The 19,575-nt window shown below is 46.6% G+C and overlaps 1 protein-coding gene across 1 annotated transcript in view; it reads left to right on the forward strand.

Moving 5' to 3' along the window:
- Positions 1-350: 350 nt before the first annotated feature.
- Positions 351-19,575, forward strand: part of LOC111912194 (uncharacterized) — a 40,937-nt gene continuing 21,712 nt past the window's right edge. The window contains exon 1 of the mRNA XM_023907920.1: positions 351-574. Within this exon, the coding sequence (XP_023763688.1) occupies positions 351-574 (224 nt within the window). The remainder of the gene's footprint in view (positions 575-19,575) is intronic.

The raw sequence follows: 19,575 nt of genomic DNA on the forward strand, positions 1-19,575 counted from the left end.
CTTTCTCGAATGGGTTTCTAGATCTGCGCCGCAGATGTAACTTGTTTTATGAGTTAAAACAACTGTGGAGTTTATTGCGAATTCAGGAATTACGTGTGATTTAGAGGGTTGAAATTCTAGGAGAATTATTTGATTATGATACGATGCGCCGAATTGTAGGTGAATTAAACTAGTTCAGTTACAAGATTTACACTTTATTTCTCGAACTCAATTTCAATTTTAGGGTTTAGAACTTTAATCCTCTCTTCTACAACTATGGAGCAACACTAATGGTGCACTTAAGTTATATGCACACAAACACATGAATGCCACTAATCACCCACTCATCAAATTCACTTCAACTTTTGTAGATGGAAAAAGGGAAAGGTCGAAAGTGGGCAGTTGATTTCACAGACAATTCATTGACGCCCTCCTCCTGTGACATTCCAGATCCTCCTGGCTTCACTCGTGCTTCTCATGATCAAGAAGATTCCAGTATGAGTCGTCAACAGAAAGATGTTGAAGCAAACTGGAAGTCTCAAAAAGCATGGGAAGAGGCCCAAGCCCCTTTCAAGCAGCTGCATATGATGGCGTTTATGTAGCACATGGTTCCTGGTATGTAATTTAAATTAAGTATTTTGGCCTTTTTAGTTGGAACTCGGCGAGTTGTAGGCCCGACTCGCCGAGTAGGGTCGGGATATCGAGCACGTTTAAGTTGGCGACTCGACGAGTCCATATTCTGGACTCGGCGAGTCCGCCAGTCTGGAAGAAACCCTAATTTCAAAGGGTTGCACCCTATTTAAACGTCGTTTTGTTCCTCATAACGGCCCCCATTGCGTCCAGAACACTCCCTCTCGGAGCCCTAACCCATCTTTTGGTAATTTGGGTGCTTTTGGTGCAATTCCTTGAAGTTTTAGAGAGAAGAAGAAGGTAGATCAAGAGGATAGGAAGAAGATCCAGAATCTTTGTGCCATTTCAGAGCCTCTAGAGGTATTAGACTCGAAACCCTCTATGTTCCTTCATTATTATCTCATTAAGAGCTTATGATAGTCATTTTAAGGCCTCTTCTAGTCTTGATCTTTGAGTAATGAGCTTATAGTGTTAAGGGACTTCAGATCTAGGCATGATTGGGCTCTAGGAGCTCGGATCTACTGCCTTTATGGAGCCATATTGCATGAAAGCCATATATATATATATACTCTTTTAGTGCATGTTGAGCCCTAAAACCTTCATTGGTGTTTATTTACACGTAAAGTTGGAAACTTTACGTGTTAATCAAGCCCTGAGAACCCAGATCCATGAATGGAATGCACTGGATTCAAGCATAATCGAGTATATATTAATTGCATGCATGCGACTCGGCGAGTCGTTCTTCAGACTCGGCCCCAAGCCAGCCCCCATCCCCCCCAGAGCTTCCAACCCTCGTTCTAAGTTGTTCATTGAGAGTTTGAAGCAATTGTTGTGTGTTCTTGAAGGTTTTGAGGCAAAAGGGAAGTAGATCAAGAGGAAGGGAAGGAATCCAAACATCTTTGTGCTCTCTCAGCAGTTCCTTTGAGGTATAACCCGTTTTCCCCATGTTTCTATGCTTATTACTTCATTTAAGTCATTCTTGAGCCAATCCCCAAGCTTGTATGTGCAATATAAGTTGTAATAGGTTGATTGGACTTTAGATCTAGGCAAGATTGAGCTCCAGGAGCTTAGATCTGTTACCTTTATGGACCCATGTTGCTTGTTCACCCTAGATCTACCCTTTTGAGGCATTTTGAGTCTTAAATCCCTCATTGGTGAGTATCTACACGTAAATTTGGAAACTTTATGTGTCATTCATGCTCTAGGAACCCAGATCTGTAAATGGCATGGACTGGAATCGAGCAAAATCGCATATATAGTGATTGCATGGCGACGACTCGGCGAGTCGTTCATCAGACTCGACGAGTCTGCTCGCGAGTCTTCAAGTTGTCCCCTTTTCGTAGAGTCGAGGGTGAGCAGTGAGACACGGGGTGTGACTCAGTGAGTTGGAAGCTGAACTCATCCATGGAGGAACTCGGCGAGTCAATGCTCTGACTCGGCGAATTCAAGGCAATCTTCTTAGACCAAGAACAGACTCGGTGAGTCGCAACATGAGTGTTCATCGGATGAAGATGAACTCGACGAGTTGTTCATACAACTCGGCGAGTCGCAGCATGAGTGTTCATCGGATGAAGATGAACTCGACGAGTTGTTCATACAACTCGGCGAGTAGGGTGAAGGACTTGAATATCAGTTTAGAAGGAGAACTCGTCGAGTCATTGCCTAACTCGACGAGTAGAAACGGGATTCAGGACAATCGTTTAGGTAGGGACTCGGCGAGTTGGAGAGCCAACTCGGCGAGTCGGGTCAACTGAAAGTTGAATCTGACTTTGACTTAGGGCATGATCAGGGGTAAAATGGTTATTTTACCCAAAGGACAGTTAGCAGTGTTTGATTGAGTATGTTGTGGGATTTGCAGCCGGAGGATTTCCGGAGCAGCAGCAACAGCAGTAGACAGTCAGTTCCCGATCAGATCGTCAGCTACTTCGAGGTGAGTTACCTTCCAGTAGCGGTGGGTCTACGGCCATAATGTCGGCCCACCAGTAGGAGTCGTATGTTAGATGATTGTCTTTGTGATATCATATAGGCTTTCTACTACCTTATATGTTATATGCTAGCATGATATGTTATATGAGATAGAAGTAGAGATCGGTTGATAGGACCGAAGGGTAGTTCAGAGATCCCAGAAATGTCTGACAGTACTTGATGATATGTTTGCATGCTGGCTTGTTATGTTATATGCGATAGAGGTAGTGGGAGGGGAATAGTCTCCGAGGATCGGTTGTTAGGACCGATGGGTAGTCAGCACCCCAGAATGGCTTTACACGGGTAGTCAACACCCCAGAATGGCTTGACGCGGGTAGTCGGCACCCCAGAATGGCCGTACCGGGTAGTCAGGCACCCCAGAATAGCCTGGCAGTATGTATGTTATGTGTTTGTATGGTATGTGGTACAGTGGGGGAACTCACTAAGCTTCGTGCTTACGGTTTTCAGTTTTGGTTTCAGGTACCTCCTCAGCTAGGGGAAAGGAGTCGACGCGGTAGCAGCATGTCACACACACACACTCTCTTGTTTCCGCAGTTACTAGTTTATTCTGGGATTGATACTCTGATATTTGATTGATCGAATGTTGTGGTTTCCAATTTGGTTTTCGATGTGAAATGGTTTAATCAAACAATGTTTTAACTATTAATGCTTTCATGTAATGTTTTATAACGAAATTTTTGGACGTAAAAATTGGGTCGTTACAAGTTGGTATTAGAGCCCTGGTTTGAGGGATTCGGACTCACCTTCGGGGTGTCTGAACTCAAATCGAGGGATTAAAAGATTTTCTAAAAAGAAGATGTTTTCTAAAATTGAGAAAAGAGTTTTAAGAAAGAACGAAGTGTGTGATGTGCGCGACCGGCCGAGCTCAAGTAAGTATTCCCCAAAGTACCCATACAAGTTTATGTTATGTTTATCAGCTTTTGTAAAACAGCATGCTAGAATAGGACTAAGGATCTAGGAGTGATGCCTTATGTGTCTGCCTTATGTGTTCAGTTGTATGAGAATTGCATGCTAGTTATTGAATAGACAGCAAGTATGATAACCTGATTAGGTTATGCCTGATAGTATGAGCTTAGCACTTTATGCTAGTACTGTTCCTGTAAGCAGATAGAGTTGATTGAGATTGTTACCCTTGTCTGAATGTTGCTTGCTTCATGTTATGTGGGACTTTGAATGATGGGAATTAGCCATTAGGCGAATACGTCACGTCACATGTGATCAGGGTTGAATAATCTTAGGGTACCGGATTTGATCATACTGCGCAGCTCTTGTTTGAGTCCAAACGTTGTAGGGACGATTCGGGTACTCGAAGGATTATCTGAGCCTCGTCACGTGTGATGGTATTCAGGTAATGGCTAATTGGCATTACAAGGAGGTCTGCAGCAGCTGAGGACTGGATCGAGTAGAGTCGGAGATTTCCCTAGGGCGAGCCTAGGATGAGTATAGTAGTGAACAGCCATAGTGAAAGGGATCTGGTGGAGTCGAGGCAGTCCTTGAAGAAGGTACGGATAGATGTGGAAGGTAGTATGGGCCCGTACTACTGAAAGCAGAGGATCCGTACCCGAACCAGGGAAGGCCAAGATAAGACTAGGGAACTTGTAAGTAGTTGTGATCCCTCAGGAAGTATTAGTATCTCTAATGATTGTTGTGATGTATTGCAGAATGGTGGTACTTCGATCGAGGCCGGTAGATGGCGGTTCAAGAGAGGGGTCAGGTTCGGGATCAGGTTCCGAGCAGGTAGATGAGGGACTACGCGAGTTCATCGCGTCAGAGATCACCAGGGGTATCCTTGAGTCGACTCCCATTATCTTCGGGTCGATCAAGGAAGGGATCATCGAGTTGATGGAGGATCGCCTCAGGGCGTTCAGGAGCGACATGGCATCTGACCAGTAGGGTCCTCGCACACTGTCCTTTAAGGACTTCAGGGGCAGTGGTGCGCCAGATTTCCACGGGGTGAAAGACCCCATTGCTGCCAGGCGGTGGATTGCAGACATTGAGTCTGCACAGTTGACTAGCTTCTGCCCCGAGGGGTCGAAGGTGAGGTATGCAGCATGGTGCTTGCGAGACTGAGCTCGTGATTAGTGGGAGTTAGTGGGTGACTCGTTGGGAGCCTCAGCTATCGAGGCTATGACTTGGTCGGATTTTGTGACCAGATTCAGGGCAAAGTTTCCGCCGGCTGTCGAGCTTCAGCAGTTGGCCAGGGAGTTTTTAGACATGAGGCAGACGACTGAGACTGTGGTGGAGATCACCGCCAAGTTCCGGGAGAGAACTTTGTTGGTGCCCCAGTATGCTAGTGACGAGGATATGAGGAGGACCCGTTATCATGATATGCTACGAGCTGACATCCGGGAACATGTTAGTTTTTCGGCTTGCCCTACCTTGGACTCTATGATTGCCAGGGCGAGGGAGAGGGAGATAGATTTGGAGCACATTCGGAAACGGAAATCAGAGGAGGGACAGACAGGAGGGGCTTCGGGGAAGAAGCCCAATGGATCAGATGGTAGGCCGAAAGGCCAGTCAGGACCGAGCCGCTGCAGGAAATGCGGCAGGCCGCACGAGGGGGCGTGCAGGTTGGGATCATCAGGCTGCTACAAGTGCGGTAAGTCTGGGCACATCAGCAGGGATTGCACTGCTCCGGCAGCAGTTATTCAGACATCAGAGTTGTTGTGTTTCCACTGCAACCAGAGGGTCCACAAGAAGGCCAATTGCCCCCAGTTGACAGTTTCAGCGCCGGTGAAGGCGCCAGCTCCAGCGACCCTGCGGATCACGGATGGCCGGCAGGGCAAGGCAGAGGCTCCAGTGGTGAGGAGCTGAGCATTTCAGTTGACTACCGAGGAGGCACGTGCCGCACCCGATGTGGTGACGGGTATGATTCTTTCCCTCTATTTTATTTTTATGATGTTATGATATTGATATGTGCTCCGTATGTATATGTATGCATTAGGATCGTTCCACATGAACGACATCCCAGTTCAGGTGTTGTTCGACTCGGGTGCATCCCGATCGTTTGTTTCCCTTGCGCTTAGCAAGAAGTTTCATGAGACTTCGAGCGAGTTAGATTGCCCTTTAGAGGTAGAGATTGCTGATGATCGATCGGTACGAGCATCGATGGTGTTTCGAGATTGCGTATTGTGTTTGTTTGAGGAGCGCTACTTGGTAGACTTGGTTCCCATTCCGTTGCGCGGGAACAAGGTGATTATAGGCATGGATTGGTTGAGCCCTAATGGGGCGGTGATAGATTGCGCGCAACAGATAGTGCGGGTCAGGACCCCAAGCGGGGGAGAGTTAGTGATTCATGGCGAGAGGCCGCAGTGTGGACCCGCAGTATGTTCAGCACCAAGGGCGAGGCGCTACCTTCAGCAGGGATGCGCATGATATGTCGCGTACGTGATGGATACCCGGGAGGCGGGTAAGGCGACAGTGAGCGAGGTTCCGGTGGTGCGAGAATTCGCAGATGTTTTTCCAGAGGAGCTTCCTGGGATACCTCCGGAGCAACAGGTTGAGTTTAGGATTGACCTCGTTCCTGGTGCGGCTCCGATAGCCAAGGCACCGTATCGATTGGCTCCTCCTGAGATGCAGGAGTTGTCTACACAGCTGCGGGAGCTGTTAGACAAAGGATTCATTCGACCGAGTAGTTCACCCTGGGGAGCCCCGATTTTGTTCGTGAAGAAGAAGGACGGGTCGCATCGGATGTGTATGGATTACCGGGAGCTGAACAAGGTAACGGTGAAGAACCATTACCCGCTCCCGAGGATTGATGACCTCTTTGACCAGCTTCAGGGAGCATCTTGGTTCTCCAAGATTGATTTGCGTTCGGGTTATCATCAGATTAGGGTCAGGGAGGAGGATACGCAGAAGACCGCGTTTCGGACGGGCTATGGCCACTATGAGTTTGTGGTGATGCCGTTTGGGCTCACCAATGCTCCTGCCGCGTTCATGGACCTCATGAACCGCGTATGCCGACCGATGCTGGATCGGTCTGTGATAGTCTTTATCGATGACATCTTGGTTTATTCCAAGACTCAGGAGGAGCATGAGGAGCATCTGAGAGAGGTGTTGGAGATCCTGAGGAGGGAGAGCTTGTATGCCAAGTTCTCCAAGTGTGAGTTTTGGTTGCGCGAGGTGCAATTTCTCGGACACCTTGTCAACCAGAACGAGATTCTGGTCGATCCGGCCAAGGTCGAGGTCGTGATGAGATGGGAGGTTCCGAAGTCTCCATCTGAGATTCGGAGTTTCCTGGGATTAGCAGGCTACTACCGGAGATTTATTCAGGATTTCTCCAAGATAGCCGTACCCTTGACGCGACTGACGAAGAAAGCCGTGGTCTTTCGATGGGGACCCGAGCAGCAGGCTGCATTTGAGACACTGAGACAGAGACTGTGCGAGGCGCCGATCTTAGCCCTGCCAGAGGGCGTAGAGGATTTTGTGGTATACTGCGACGCGTCCATTTCAAGGATGGGCGCGGTACTGATGCAGAGGGGGCATGTCATTGCCTACGCTTCGAGGCAGCTCAAGCCTCACGAGGCGAACTACCCGACGCATGATTTGGAGTTGGGGGCGGTGGTTTTTGCCCTCAAGATTTAGCGACATTACCTCTACGGGGTTCGATGTACCATCTACACGGACCACAAGAGTTTGAGGTACCTCATGGATCAGCCGAATCTAAACATGAGGCAACGTCGGTGGTTGGACGTGGTGAAGGATTATAATTGTGGGATCCTGTACCACATGGGGAAGGCCAACGTGGTGGCCGATGCGCTTAGCCGCAAGGCGGTGCCGATCAGGGATATGTGCATGAGGATGACCGTAGTGACTCCCGTGTTGGAGCAGATTCGGGAGTCCCAACAGGAGGCTATCAAGGAGGAACATCGGAACAGTGAGCGTGTGGTGGGTCAGGTTTCCTCCTTTGATTATGATAGCCGAGGACTATTGACACTACACCGTAGGGTGTGGGTGCCGTATCACGGAGGCGTGCACCAGATTTTGATGGAGGAGGCGCACAAGTCCCGATTCTCTATTCATCCCGGGGCGACGAAGATGTATAGGGATCTTCGTCTAGATTATTGGTGGCCCTGCATGAAGCGGGATGTCGCATGGTATGTTGAGCGGTGCTTGACCTGCAGGAAGGTCAAGACCGAACATCAGAGACCGCATGGCAAGATGCAGCCGTTGGATATTCCACTGTGGAAATGGGAAGATATCACGATGGATTTTATCACGAAGCTTCCCAGGACCGCACGTGGAGTGGATTCGATTTGGGTCATCGTTGATCGATTAACCAAGAGTGCTCACTTTATCCCGATTCAGGAGAGCATATCGGCCGAGAAATTGGCCGACATCTATATCAGGGAGATCGTGGCGCGACACGGGGTGCCAGTATCGGTTATCTCGGACAGGGATGTACGTTTTACTTCCAGATTTTGGAAGAGATTTCATGACGAGTTGGGCACTTGTTTGCATTTTAGCACCGCCTTTCACCCGCAGACGGATGGTCAGAGCGAGCGGACCATCCAGACTCTGGAGGATATGTTGCGGGCGTGCGTGCTAGACTTCGGTGGTAGCTGGGATACCTATCTTCCCTTGGCCGAGTTCTACTACAACAACAGCTACCACGCGAGTATCGACCGCCCTCCCTTCGAGATGTTGTACGGACGAAGGTGCAGGACCCCGATATGTTGGGGTGAAGTTGGCCAGAGAGTCTTGGGGAGCACCGAAGTGGTGCTCAAGACGACCGAGATGATCCAGTAGGTTCGGAGCAGGCTTCAGACTGCTCAGAGTCGACAGAAAAGTTATGCCGACAAGCGCCGATCCGACCTGGAGTTCCAGGTTGGGGATATGGTTCTCCTGAAGGTGTCACCTTGGAAGGGCGTCATTCGATTCAGGAAGCAGGGCAAGTTGGGCCCGAGGTTTATTGGGTCGTTCAGGGTTGTAGCCCGGGTGGGAAAGGTGACGTATAGGCTGGATCTGCCAGTTGAGCTCAGCCAGATCCACAACATTTTCCATGTTTCTCAGGTGCAGAAGTGCCTAGTGGACGACTCAGCAGTGGTGCCGTTAGAGGATATTCAGGTTGATGACAACCTGAATTACATTGAGCGCCTAGTCGCAATCCTCGACAGGAAGTCGAAGGATTTGAGGAACAAGAAGGTGGAGCTAGTGAAGCTGCAATGGCAGCACCGCAAGGGTTCGGAAAGGACTTGGGAGCCGGTGGACGAGATGATGGAGCATTACCCCGAGCTGTTTCAGGATCGAGCAGCAGACTTTGAGGACGAAGTCTAAAATAAGTGGGGGAGATTTGTAGCACCTAGTTCCCGGTACGTAAATCTTATTTGTGTATTTTCCATTTTTAGCCTTGGACTCGACGAGTCATAGGTCCGACTCGTCGAGTAGAGACGGGACCCCGGGACGCGTTTAAGTTGGTGACTCGGCGAGTCCATATTCCGGACTCGACGAGTCGCCGCTGTTGGATGAAACCCTAAGTTTCAGGGGTTTGCACCCTATTTAAGCCACATATCCGCCCCAAGCCAGCCCCCATCCCCCCCAGAGCTTCCAACCCTCGTTCTAAGTTGTTCATTGAGAGTTTGAAGCAATTGTTGTGTGTTCTTGAAGGTTTTGAGGCAAAAGGGAAGTAGATCAAGAGGAAAGGAAGGAATCCAAGCATCTTTGTGCTCTCTCAGCAGTTCCTTTGAGTTATAACCCGTTTTCCCCATGTTTCTATGCTTATTACTTCATTTAAGTCATTCTTGAGCCAATCCCCAATTTTGTATGTGCAATATAAGTCGTAATAGGTTGATTGGCCTTCAGATCTAGGCAAGATTGAGCTCCAGGAGCTCAGATCTGTTACCTTTATGGACCCATGTTGCTTGTTCACCCTAGATCTACCCTTTTGAGGCATTTTGAGCCCTAAATCCTTTATTGGTGAGTATCTACACATAAAGTTGGAAACTTTACATGTCATTCATGCTCTAGGAACCTAGATCTGTAAATGGCATGGACTGGAATCGAGCAAAATCATGTATATAGTGATTGCATGGCGACGACTCGGCGAGTCGTTCATCAGACTCGACGAGTCTGCTCGCGAGTCTTCGAGTTGTCCCCTTTTTGTAGAGTCGAGTATGAGCAGTGAGTCACGGGGTGTGACTCAGTGAGTTGGAAGCTGAACTCATCCATGGAGGAACTCGGCGAGTCAATACCCTGACTCGGCGAGTTCAAGGCAATCTCCTTAGACCAAGAACAGACTCGGCGAGTTGTTCATACAACTCGGCGAGTCGCAGCATGAGTGTTCATCGGATGAAGATGAACTCGACGAGTTGTTCATACAACTCGGCGAGTAGGATGAAGGACTTAAATATCAGTTTAGAAGGAGAACTCGTCGAGTCATCGCCTAACTCGACGAGTAGAAATGGGATTCAGGACAATCGTTTGGGTAGGGACTCGGCGAGTTGGAGAGCCAACTCGGCGAGTGGAGTCAACTGAAAGTTGACTCTGACTTTGACTTAGGGCATGATCAGGGGTAAAATGGTCATTTTACCCAAAGGACAGTTAGAAGTGTTTGATTGAGTATGTTGTGGGATTTGCAGCCGGAGGATTTCCGGAGCAGCAACAGCAGTAGACAGTCAGTTCCAGATCAGATCGTCAGCTACTTCGAGGTGAGTTACCTTCCAGTAGCGGTGGGTCTACGGCCACAATGCCGGCCCACCAGTAGGAGTCGTATGTTAGATGATTGTCTTTATGATATCATTTAGGTTTGCTACTACCTGATATGTTATATGCTAGCATGATATGTTATATGAGATAGAAGTAGAGATCGGTTGATAGGACCGAAGGGTAGTCCAGACACCCCAAAAATGTCTGACAGTATGTGATGATATGTTTGCATGCTGGCTTGTTATGTTATATGCGATAGAGGTAGTGGGAGGGGACTAGTCCCCGAGGATTGGTTGTTAGGACCGATGGGTAGTCAGCACCCCAGAATGGCTTTACACGGGTAGTCAACACCCCAGAATGGCTTGACGCGGGTAGTCGGCACCCCAGAATGGCCGTACCGGGTAGTCAGGCACCCCAGAATAGCCTGGCAGTATGTATGTTATGTGTTTGTATGGTATGTGGTACAGTAGGGGAACTCACTAAGCTTCGTGCTTACGGTTTTCAGTTTTGGTTTCAGGTACCTCCTCAGCTAGGGGAAAGGAGTCGACGCGGTAGCAGCATGTCACACACACACACTCTCTTGTTTCCGCAGTTACTAGTTTATTCTGGGATTGATACTCTGATATTTGATTGATCGAATGTTGTGGTTTTCAATTTGGTTTTCGATGTGAAATGGTTTAATCAAACAATGTTTTAACTATTAATGCTTTCATGTAATGTTTTATAACGAAATTTTTGGACGTAAAAATTGGGTCGTTACACATATTGCATGAAAGCCATATATATATACTCTTTTAGTGCATGTTGAGCCCTAAAACCTTCATTGGTGTTTATTTACACGTAAAGTTGGAAACTTTACGTGTTAATCAAGCCCTGAGAACCCAGATCCATGAATGGAATGCACTGGATTCAAGCAGAATCGAGTATATAGTAATTGCATGCATGCGACTCGGCGAGTCGAGTCGCGAGTCCCCGATTTTTTCCCCTTTTAAGTTATGCCAAGTGGGATCAGTGAGCTATAAGTGGACTCAGTGAATCGGAAGCCAAACTCAGTAATGGAGGGACTCAGCGAGTCAATGCCCTGACTCGGCGAGTCCAAGGCAACCTTCTTGCCTCAAGAACAGACTCGAAAAGTTGTTCATACAACTCGACGAGTCACAGACCAAAGTGTTCATCGGATGAAGATGAACTCGACGAGTTGTTCATACAACTCGACGAGTCAGATGAAGGACAATTGGATATCAGTTTAGAAAGAGAACTCGTCGAGTCTATGCCTAACTCGACGAGTAGGGACGGGAGTGAGGACAATCGACCGGATAGGGACTCGACGAGTTGGCGAGCCAACTCGGCGAGTTGGGTCAACTGGAAGTTGACTTTGACTTTGACCTGACTTGATCAGGGGTAAAATGGTCATTTTACCCAAAGAGTAGATATCAGACTTTGACTGTGTTTTGTAGGAATTATAACCGGAGTATTTCCGAAGTAGCAGCAACAGCAGCCAGACAGTTCCCGCACAGATCAACAGCTACTTCGAGGTGGGTTACCTTCCGGTAGAAGTGCGTCTACGACCATAATGTCGGCCCACCAGTAGGAGTTGTATGATTAGATGATTGTCTGTGTGATATTAATCTATGGTTGCTACTACCTGTGAAATGTATATGTGCTAGTATGATATGATGCTATGTGCTAGTGACAGTAGGGGAGGTAGTCCCCAGATTTCCGGTCGATAGGGCCGAAGGGGCAGTCATGCCCAACCATGCTAGATAGATTATGTGATATGTGTTATGTGGTAGTAGTAGGGGTGAAATAGTCCCCAGTATCCGGTCGAGATGACCGAAGGGGAGACCAGCACCCAGATATGCTAGTCAGTATCCGATCGAGAGGACCGAAGGGGAGGCCAGTACCCAGATATGCTAGTCAATATCCGGCCGAGAGGACCGAAGGGGTAGGTCGAGCACCCAGATATGCCTGGTAATATATGTATGTTATGTGGTTATATGGTATGCGGTACAATGGAGGAACTCACTAAGCTTCGTGCTTACGGTTTACAGTTTTGTTTTCACATGCCTCTTCTTCAAGGAGGAAGGAGCTGGCGCGGTAGCGGCATATCATACACGCACATTGTTCCCGCACCATGGGTCATTCTGGGATTTTGTACTCTAATAGTTGACTGTTTTCATATTTCGGTTTTAACACACGATGTATTTTATAAAATGGTTGAACATACAGTGTTTTAAACTACAATTGTTTTCTAAAGTATTGATTTGAAAAGAAAATTTTTGGACATGAAATTTGGGTCGTTACAAGTTGGTATCAGAGCCCTGGTTTGAGGGATTCGGACACACCTTCGGGGTGTTTGAACTCAAATCAAGGGATTAAGGAATTTCGAAAAAAGAAAAAGTTTTCTAAAGGATTAAGTAATGAGTTTTAAGAAAGAATGAAGTGTGTGATGTGCACGACCGGCCGAGCTCAAGTAAGTATTCCCCAGAGTATCCATACAAGTTATGTTATGTTTAACAGTTTCAGTAGAACAGCATGCTAGAATAGGACTAAGGATCTAGGAATGATGCCTTATATGTCTGCTTTATGTGCTCCAACTTATAAGAATTGCATGCTAGTATTGAGTAGACAGCAGTAGGATAGCCTATTTATGTTATGCCTGGTAGTATGAGCGTAGCATTATATGCTAGTTCAGCTTCTCACTATGAGGACAGATTCGCTTGAGTAGTTTTCCTGTGTCCGAATGCTGCTTGCTTTGTGCTTTGTGGGACTCTAGGTGATGGGAGTTAGTCATTAGGTGAATACGTCACGTTACATGTGATCAGGGTTGAATAATCTCAGAGTGCTGAATTTGGCCCTATTGCGCAGCTCTTGTTTGAGTCTAACCGTTGTAGGGACAAGTATGTTATTCGAAGGATTATATGAGCCTCATCCCATGTGATGGTATTCAGGTAATGGCTAATTGGCATTACAAGGAAGCCTTCAGCAGCTGAGTGCTGGTTTGGGTGGAGTCAGAGATTTTCCCTAGGGAAAGCCTAGAATGGGAATAGTAGTGATTAGCAGTGGTGAAAGGGATCTGGTGGAGTCGAGGCAGTCCTTGAAGAAGGTACATATAGATGTGGAAGGTAGTATGGGCCCGTACTACTGAAAGCAGAGGATCCGTACCCGAACTAAGGAAGGCCGAGACAAGACCGGGAACTTGAAATAGATGTGATCCCTTTAGATATATCAATATCACTAATGGTTGCCTGTGTGTATTGTAGAATGGTGGTACTACGTCAGAGGCCAGTGGGTGGCAGTTCTGGAGAGGGATCGGGTTCGGGATCAGGATCCGAGCCAGTAGATGAGAGGCTATGCGAGTTCATCGCGTCAGAGATCACTAGGGGCATCCTTGAGTCGACCCCCATCATTTTTGAGTCGATCAAGGAAGGGATAGTTTAGTTGATGGAGGACCGCCTCAGGGCGTTCAGGAGTGACATGGCAGCTGGCCAGTCAGGATCACACACACTGTCCTTTAAGGACTTCAGGGGCAGTGGTGCGTCGGATTTTCACGGGGCGAAGGACCCCATAGCTGCCAGACGATGGATTGCAGACATTGAGTCTGCACAATTGACTAGCTTCTGTCCCAAGGGGTCGAAGGTGAGATTTGCAGCAAGGTGTTTGAGAGACCGAGCTAGCGATTGGTGGGAGTCCGTCGGTGACTCATTGGGAGCCTCGGCTATTGAGGCTATGACCTGGTCGGACTTTGTGACCAGGTTCAGGGCAGAGTTTGCGCTGACTGTCGAGCTTCAGCAGCTGGCCAGGGAGTTCTTAGATATGAGGCAAACGACGGAGACTGTGACGGAGATCACCACCAAGTTCCGGGAGAGGGCGTTGTTGGTGCCCCAGTACGTGGGTGATGAGGATATGAGGAGGTCCTGCTATCATGACATGCTACGAGCTGATATTCGGGAGCATGTCAGTTTTTTAGCTTGCCCTACCTTGGACTCTATGATTGCTAGGGAAAGGGAGAGGAAGATAGACCTAGAGCACATCCGGAAGTTGAAGGCAGAGGAGGGGAAGGTTATGGGGGCTTCGGGGAAGAAGCCCAAGGGACCAGACGCGGGGCCGAAAGGCCAACAGGGGCGAGGCCGCTGTAGGAAATGCGGCAAGACGTACGAGGGAGCGTGCAAGTTGGGATCGTCAGGCTGCTATAAGTGTGGCAAGTCAGGGCACTTCAGCTGGGATTGTACCGCCCCTGCACCTGTGATACAGACGTCTGAGTTGCTATGTTTCCATTGCAACCACAGGGGCCACAACAAGGCCAATTGCCCCCAGTTGACAGCAGCAGTGCCAGTGAAGGCGCCAGCTCCAGCTACCCTGCGGATTACTGATGGCCGACAGGGCAAGGCAGAGGCTCCAATGGTGAGGATCCGGGCGTTTCAGCTGACTACCGAGGAGGCACGCGCCGCACCCGATGTGGTGATAGGTATGATTCTTTCCCTCTATTTTATTTATATGATGTTATGATATTGATATGTGCTCTATGTTTATGCATTAGGATCGTTCCATGTGAACGGTATCCCAATTCAGGTGTTGTTTGACTCGGGTGCCACCCGATCGTTTGTTTCTCTTGCGCTTAGCAAGAGGTTTACTGAGTCCTCGGGCATGTTGGATTGCCCTTTGGAGGTAGAGATTGCCGAAGATCGATTGGTGCGAGCATCATCAGTGTTCAGAGATTTTGTCATAAGGTTGTTTGAGGAGCGCTACTTGGTGGATTTGGTTCCTATTCCGTTGCATGGGAACAAGGTGATTATAGGCATGGATTGGTTGAGCCCTAATGGGGCAGTGAAAGTCCTGAAATAAACAGAATAAAAGCGTAAAAAGAACAAAAAAATGTACTAAAAAATCGAAAATTAACTTCTGAATACACTTGTACTCGCCGAGTAGGTGCGACTGCACTCGGCGAGTACCAGTGTGATTTTGAAAAAATATACCTTAATATTAAAAACTAAAACAGATGCTAAAACCTAATTACTGACTACTAAACTGCAATAAAGTAACTTTATGCAAGTAAACTCACACAAAGGATCGAAAAAAATTAGGAATTAGATTAATTATTTAGAACCGTTCCCCGACAACGGCGCCAAAAACTAGATGTGTGTAAAATGCACTTGTTTTATCCCTACTTTTATTAATAAATTTAGCACACAAAGGCAGTGAACCTGTCTTTTAGTGGTATAGTTTAGTAAGTAAGGTATCGAACTCAGGGAACGGAAAATTAAACTAATAACTAATTTTAACTAAAACAATTAATGAAAGTAAAAGGTTTTCTTCTAAACTAAATATTTGGGTCTTCATGCAATTATCAACACAATTCTAACATGGAATCCTAATTTTACTTTTACCAAAATTTTCTAAATTAAATCCTAAGTAATATTTTTTTTTTGGTATGCAACAATTTTTTTTTAAATTAGCCTAAATTAAGATTCTAAGTTTTCTAATATGTGACCAACCCCCTACCCCACACTTATTTTATGCAATCCCCTCATTGCATACTATGCAAAAAAAATGCAAATATATAAAGGGAATTGGAACAAACTCCCCTGGGGTAGCAGTCGATAAGTTGATACTCTCTTCTTTAGCTCCTTCTTCTCTTAACTTTACCCATGGGAACAGCTCATCCATGGCTCGGGTGTCATGCGTCTCGTGTGGTTGATAGCTTAGAAAATTTTCACGGAACAAGCTTCTTAAGAAAATCTTCCAGTGGTAATTCCTCCCAAAAAGTGGGTAAATGTTGCAGTGAAAGCGCCCAAAGCAGTTCTGAAATTCGAAAATTGGCAGTCTACTCGGCGAGTAGTAGCGTGGACTCGGCGAGTAGCTCTTGTCTTAGAACGATATCGTGCAATAGCTCATGTACTCATCGAGTAGAGTTTGTGCACTCGGCGAGTAGAACTGTCAGTTTCAAAATTAATATAACTGATGCTCCATTCGACTCTGGTTCTGAACTTGGAAATGCAAACTGACCCTCTCTTCTAATTTACTTCAGTAATAGCACACTCCATTTCTCTCAACTTTCACGAACTCAATCCTAAGGAAAAAACTTCATTTTTGATCTTTAAAATCTCCTAATTCCTTCTTGACCCTCACAAACATCATCCAAGGGTTTTAACATTTGTCCAAAACATAACCAAAACATCATAAACATAAAAACATAAAAGAAAACAATTCTTCATCATTCATCCTCCATATCGGCTCCTCTCGCGCCACTTCCTCCTTCTCCGGCTCTCCTCCTCATTCGCTCATCCCAATCCATAATATATGGATATCCGAGACCGGGTCTTGGGGCAATATTCATTTGTTGAAAAAGATATTCAAAAGATTGGTTATTATAGTTCACCCCTTGCCCAATGTCATTTAAGTAGCGGCGGTACTCTAATTAGTTCCATCCGTCATTGTCCTCCTCCACCAGAATAACCGGTGGGTCTTCTCGCACCGCTCACTACGCTGTCTGACCCGCCTCCCCGGCTCCTCCGGAATCGTCGGCTCGTCTTCATGTGGAATAGTGAAGGAATCGCCAAACTTCTCAACTATTCGTCCCCTCCGATATAGTGCGGTGTTGAATGGTGGAGGGTGGATAACCGTAAGTGCCCGAGCTTGTGGCAAATCCAAAACCCCATACGACCTCGCTAGCCTAGTCACAACATGCCTCCATTGATTTTTGAGTTGACTTTTTCTTTAACCGCCCCTTCAGCGAGGAATTTAGCAATGCAATAAGGGAGGTTGCAAAAGGCATCGGGAGTAATGATACTCCATAAATAGAAGATGTCAAGGTTTGGGACCTTGTCCCAATCCTTCCTCTGGTTGATGGTGCTGGCAACAAATCGGTGAATGGGGAGGTGGATTGGTGAGCGAATGTGGCCTTCTTGGGCGGTGGAAGGAATATACACTCGGTTAGCGATCTTGTTCCACCATGTTGAGGCCACCACTGCCTCTGGAAGTTCTTTATGCCAGTTCTCCAAGAAGACTTCAAAGTCTTCAGTCAACATCATGCTCTGGTCATAGATTCCTAACCTCCAAGAGAACTCAGCCATGCTGCATTGTCGCAGCTCCCCACCCAAAGAAAAGGAGATTGTGTTGGTATTGTAATACTCACTACCACCTTGGAAGGAGATGGTAGCGAAAAATTCCCAACACAAATCGACATACACGGATTCTTGAATCTTGAATAATTGTAACCACCCATCACATGTGATGGTGGTATAACCCAAACTGCATTCTTTCACCAAGTAAGGCGTAAGCTCCTCCTCCAATCCCACATTTCCTAACCACCCCCAGTCAACTGCGTTTGGTAGATGAATTTCCTTTTGCTTGAGGGCCTCCAATCTGTTTCTGGCCCTTGTTTGGGATGACTTAGAAGTTATGTGTTGAAAAGAAAGCCACGGGACATCACTTTGGCTCCCCCCACGCGAAGACTGCCCCCTTCTGAACATTGTTCCTGCATACAAACATAAAAAAAACACACACAAACAATACCCAATAATTAAAAATAAAGAAATTGGGTCTGAATAGTCATCTACTCGCCGAGTACACGACCTACTCGGCGAGTAGGATGAACATCAGGACTGTATTGTCTTGGACCTGTGTATGGCGTCTAATAATCCAATTTTTCCATAGGGGTTTGTTGTAATGACCTATCTAACCATAAATCATAAAGAAATTCATCCTAAAATTACCTAATTCATGGCTAATTCGAAACCCTAGAATTTGAGGAAACCCCTAAATCCGAAATCCAGCAAAATTGGGGCAAATCTACGATAAAGATCGAACCTTTAACGAGTTTATAGTGTAAAGATGTTACCTTTTTGGTTGAATGACGAGAATCGAGTAGAAAATCGGAGAGATTGGACGAAATCGCGAAAATCGCCTGGGCTGCTCGAGGATTTGCTGTGCACGGCGAGTATGAGGTGAAATGGGTGAAAAACCCTCTTTTTTACAGACTTATATTTCACCCGTGTAAATCGGCTACTCGCCGAGTAGAAAGGACCTACTCGCCGAGTACATATGCAGTTACGCGTTTTTTCGGGTTACTCGGGCAGGTACTCGCCGAGTATACGTGCCTACTCGGCGAGTAAACCTTGCAGATTGAAAAAATTTGTGACAATTTTGAAAAATTTATGTATTTTCTCATTTTTTAAACCATCCACCCCACACTTTAGGCATTGCTTGTCCTCAAGCAGTTGTGTTCTCAAGAATAGATGAAGAAAAGAAAAAAAATGAAAATAAAGAAAAGGAAAGAAAATGCAAACTTGAAACCCGGGTTGCCTCCTGAGAAGCGCTTCTTTTTAGGGAGTCATTAGCTGGACTCCTCCCCTTCTACGTGGTTGCAATCCCTTCCAGCAGCAGCAACTCTTCCATTCCTTCATTCCGGGGGACTTATTCTTCATATTTTTTTAACCCTATGACCATTGACCTTGAAAGGCGTGCCATCTCTTGATAATAGCTCTATAGCACCATGTGGAAACACCGTCTTCACTATAAAAGGCCCATCCCACCTTGACTTGAGTTTTCCCGAGAAAAGCTTTAGTCTTGAGTTAAAGAGCAACACTTTTTGGCCTTCATGAATTTGTTTATCTTTAATCCTTTTGTCATGCCACATCTTGGTCTTCTCTTTATAAAGCCATGAACTAGAGTATGCCTCATTCCTCAGCTCCTCAAGAGCATTCATTTGCATTAACCGGTTGCTCTTTAGTTCCTCCATGTTGAAATTACACCTCTTCAAAGCCCAAAACGCCTTGTGTTCTAGCTCCACCGGTAAATGACATTGCATTCCATAAACTAACCTATATGGTGTGGTACCAATAGGTGTTTTGAAAGCTATACGAAAAGCCCAAAGTGCATCATCTAGCTTATCCGACCATTCCTTGCGATTGCTCCCCATCGATTTCTCCAAAATTCGCTTTAAGGCTCGGTTTTTCCACTAGTTTGTGGATGGTATGATGTGGAAAACTTATGGGTGACCCCATATTTCTTTAACACCTTTTCCAATTGATCATTGGCAAAATGTGTGCCTCGGTCACTTATAAGGGCTTTCGGGACTCCAAATCGTGAAAATAATTTCTTTAAAAACCGTACTACCACCCGTCCGTCATTTGTTGGTAATGCTTGCGCTTCCGCCCATTTGGATACGTAATCCACCGCCACTAGTATGTATTTGTTTCCTTTGGACATGGGAAATGGTCCCATGAAGTCAATTCCCCACACATCGAACACCTCGCATACTTGGATACTATGTTGTGGCATTTCATTTCGAGATGAAATCTTTCCCATCCTTTGACAAGCATCACATTCTTTGAC

This window comes from Lactuca sativa, chromosome 2, assembly GCF_002870075.4.
Source record: "Lactuca sativa cultivar Salinas chromosome 2, Lsat_Salinas_v11, whole genome shotgun sequence".
Taxonomy (NCBI): Eukaryota; Viridiplantae; Streptophyta; class Magnoliopsida; order Asterales; family Asteraceae; genus Lactuca; species Lactuca sativa.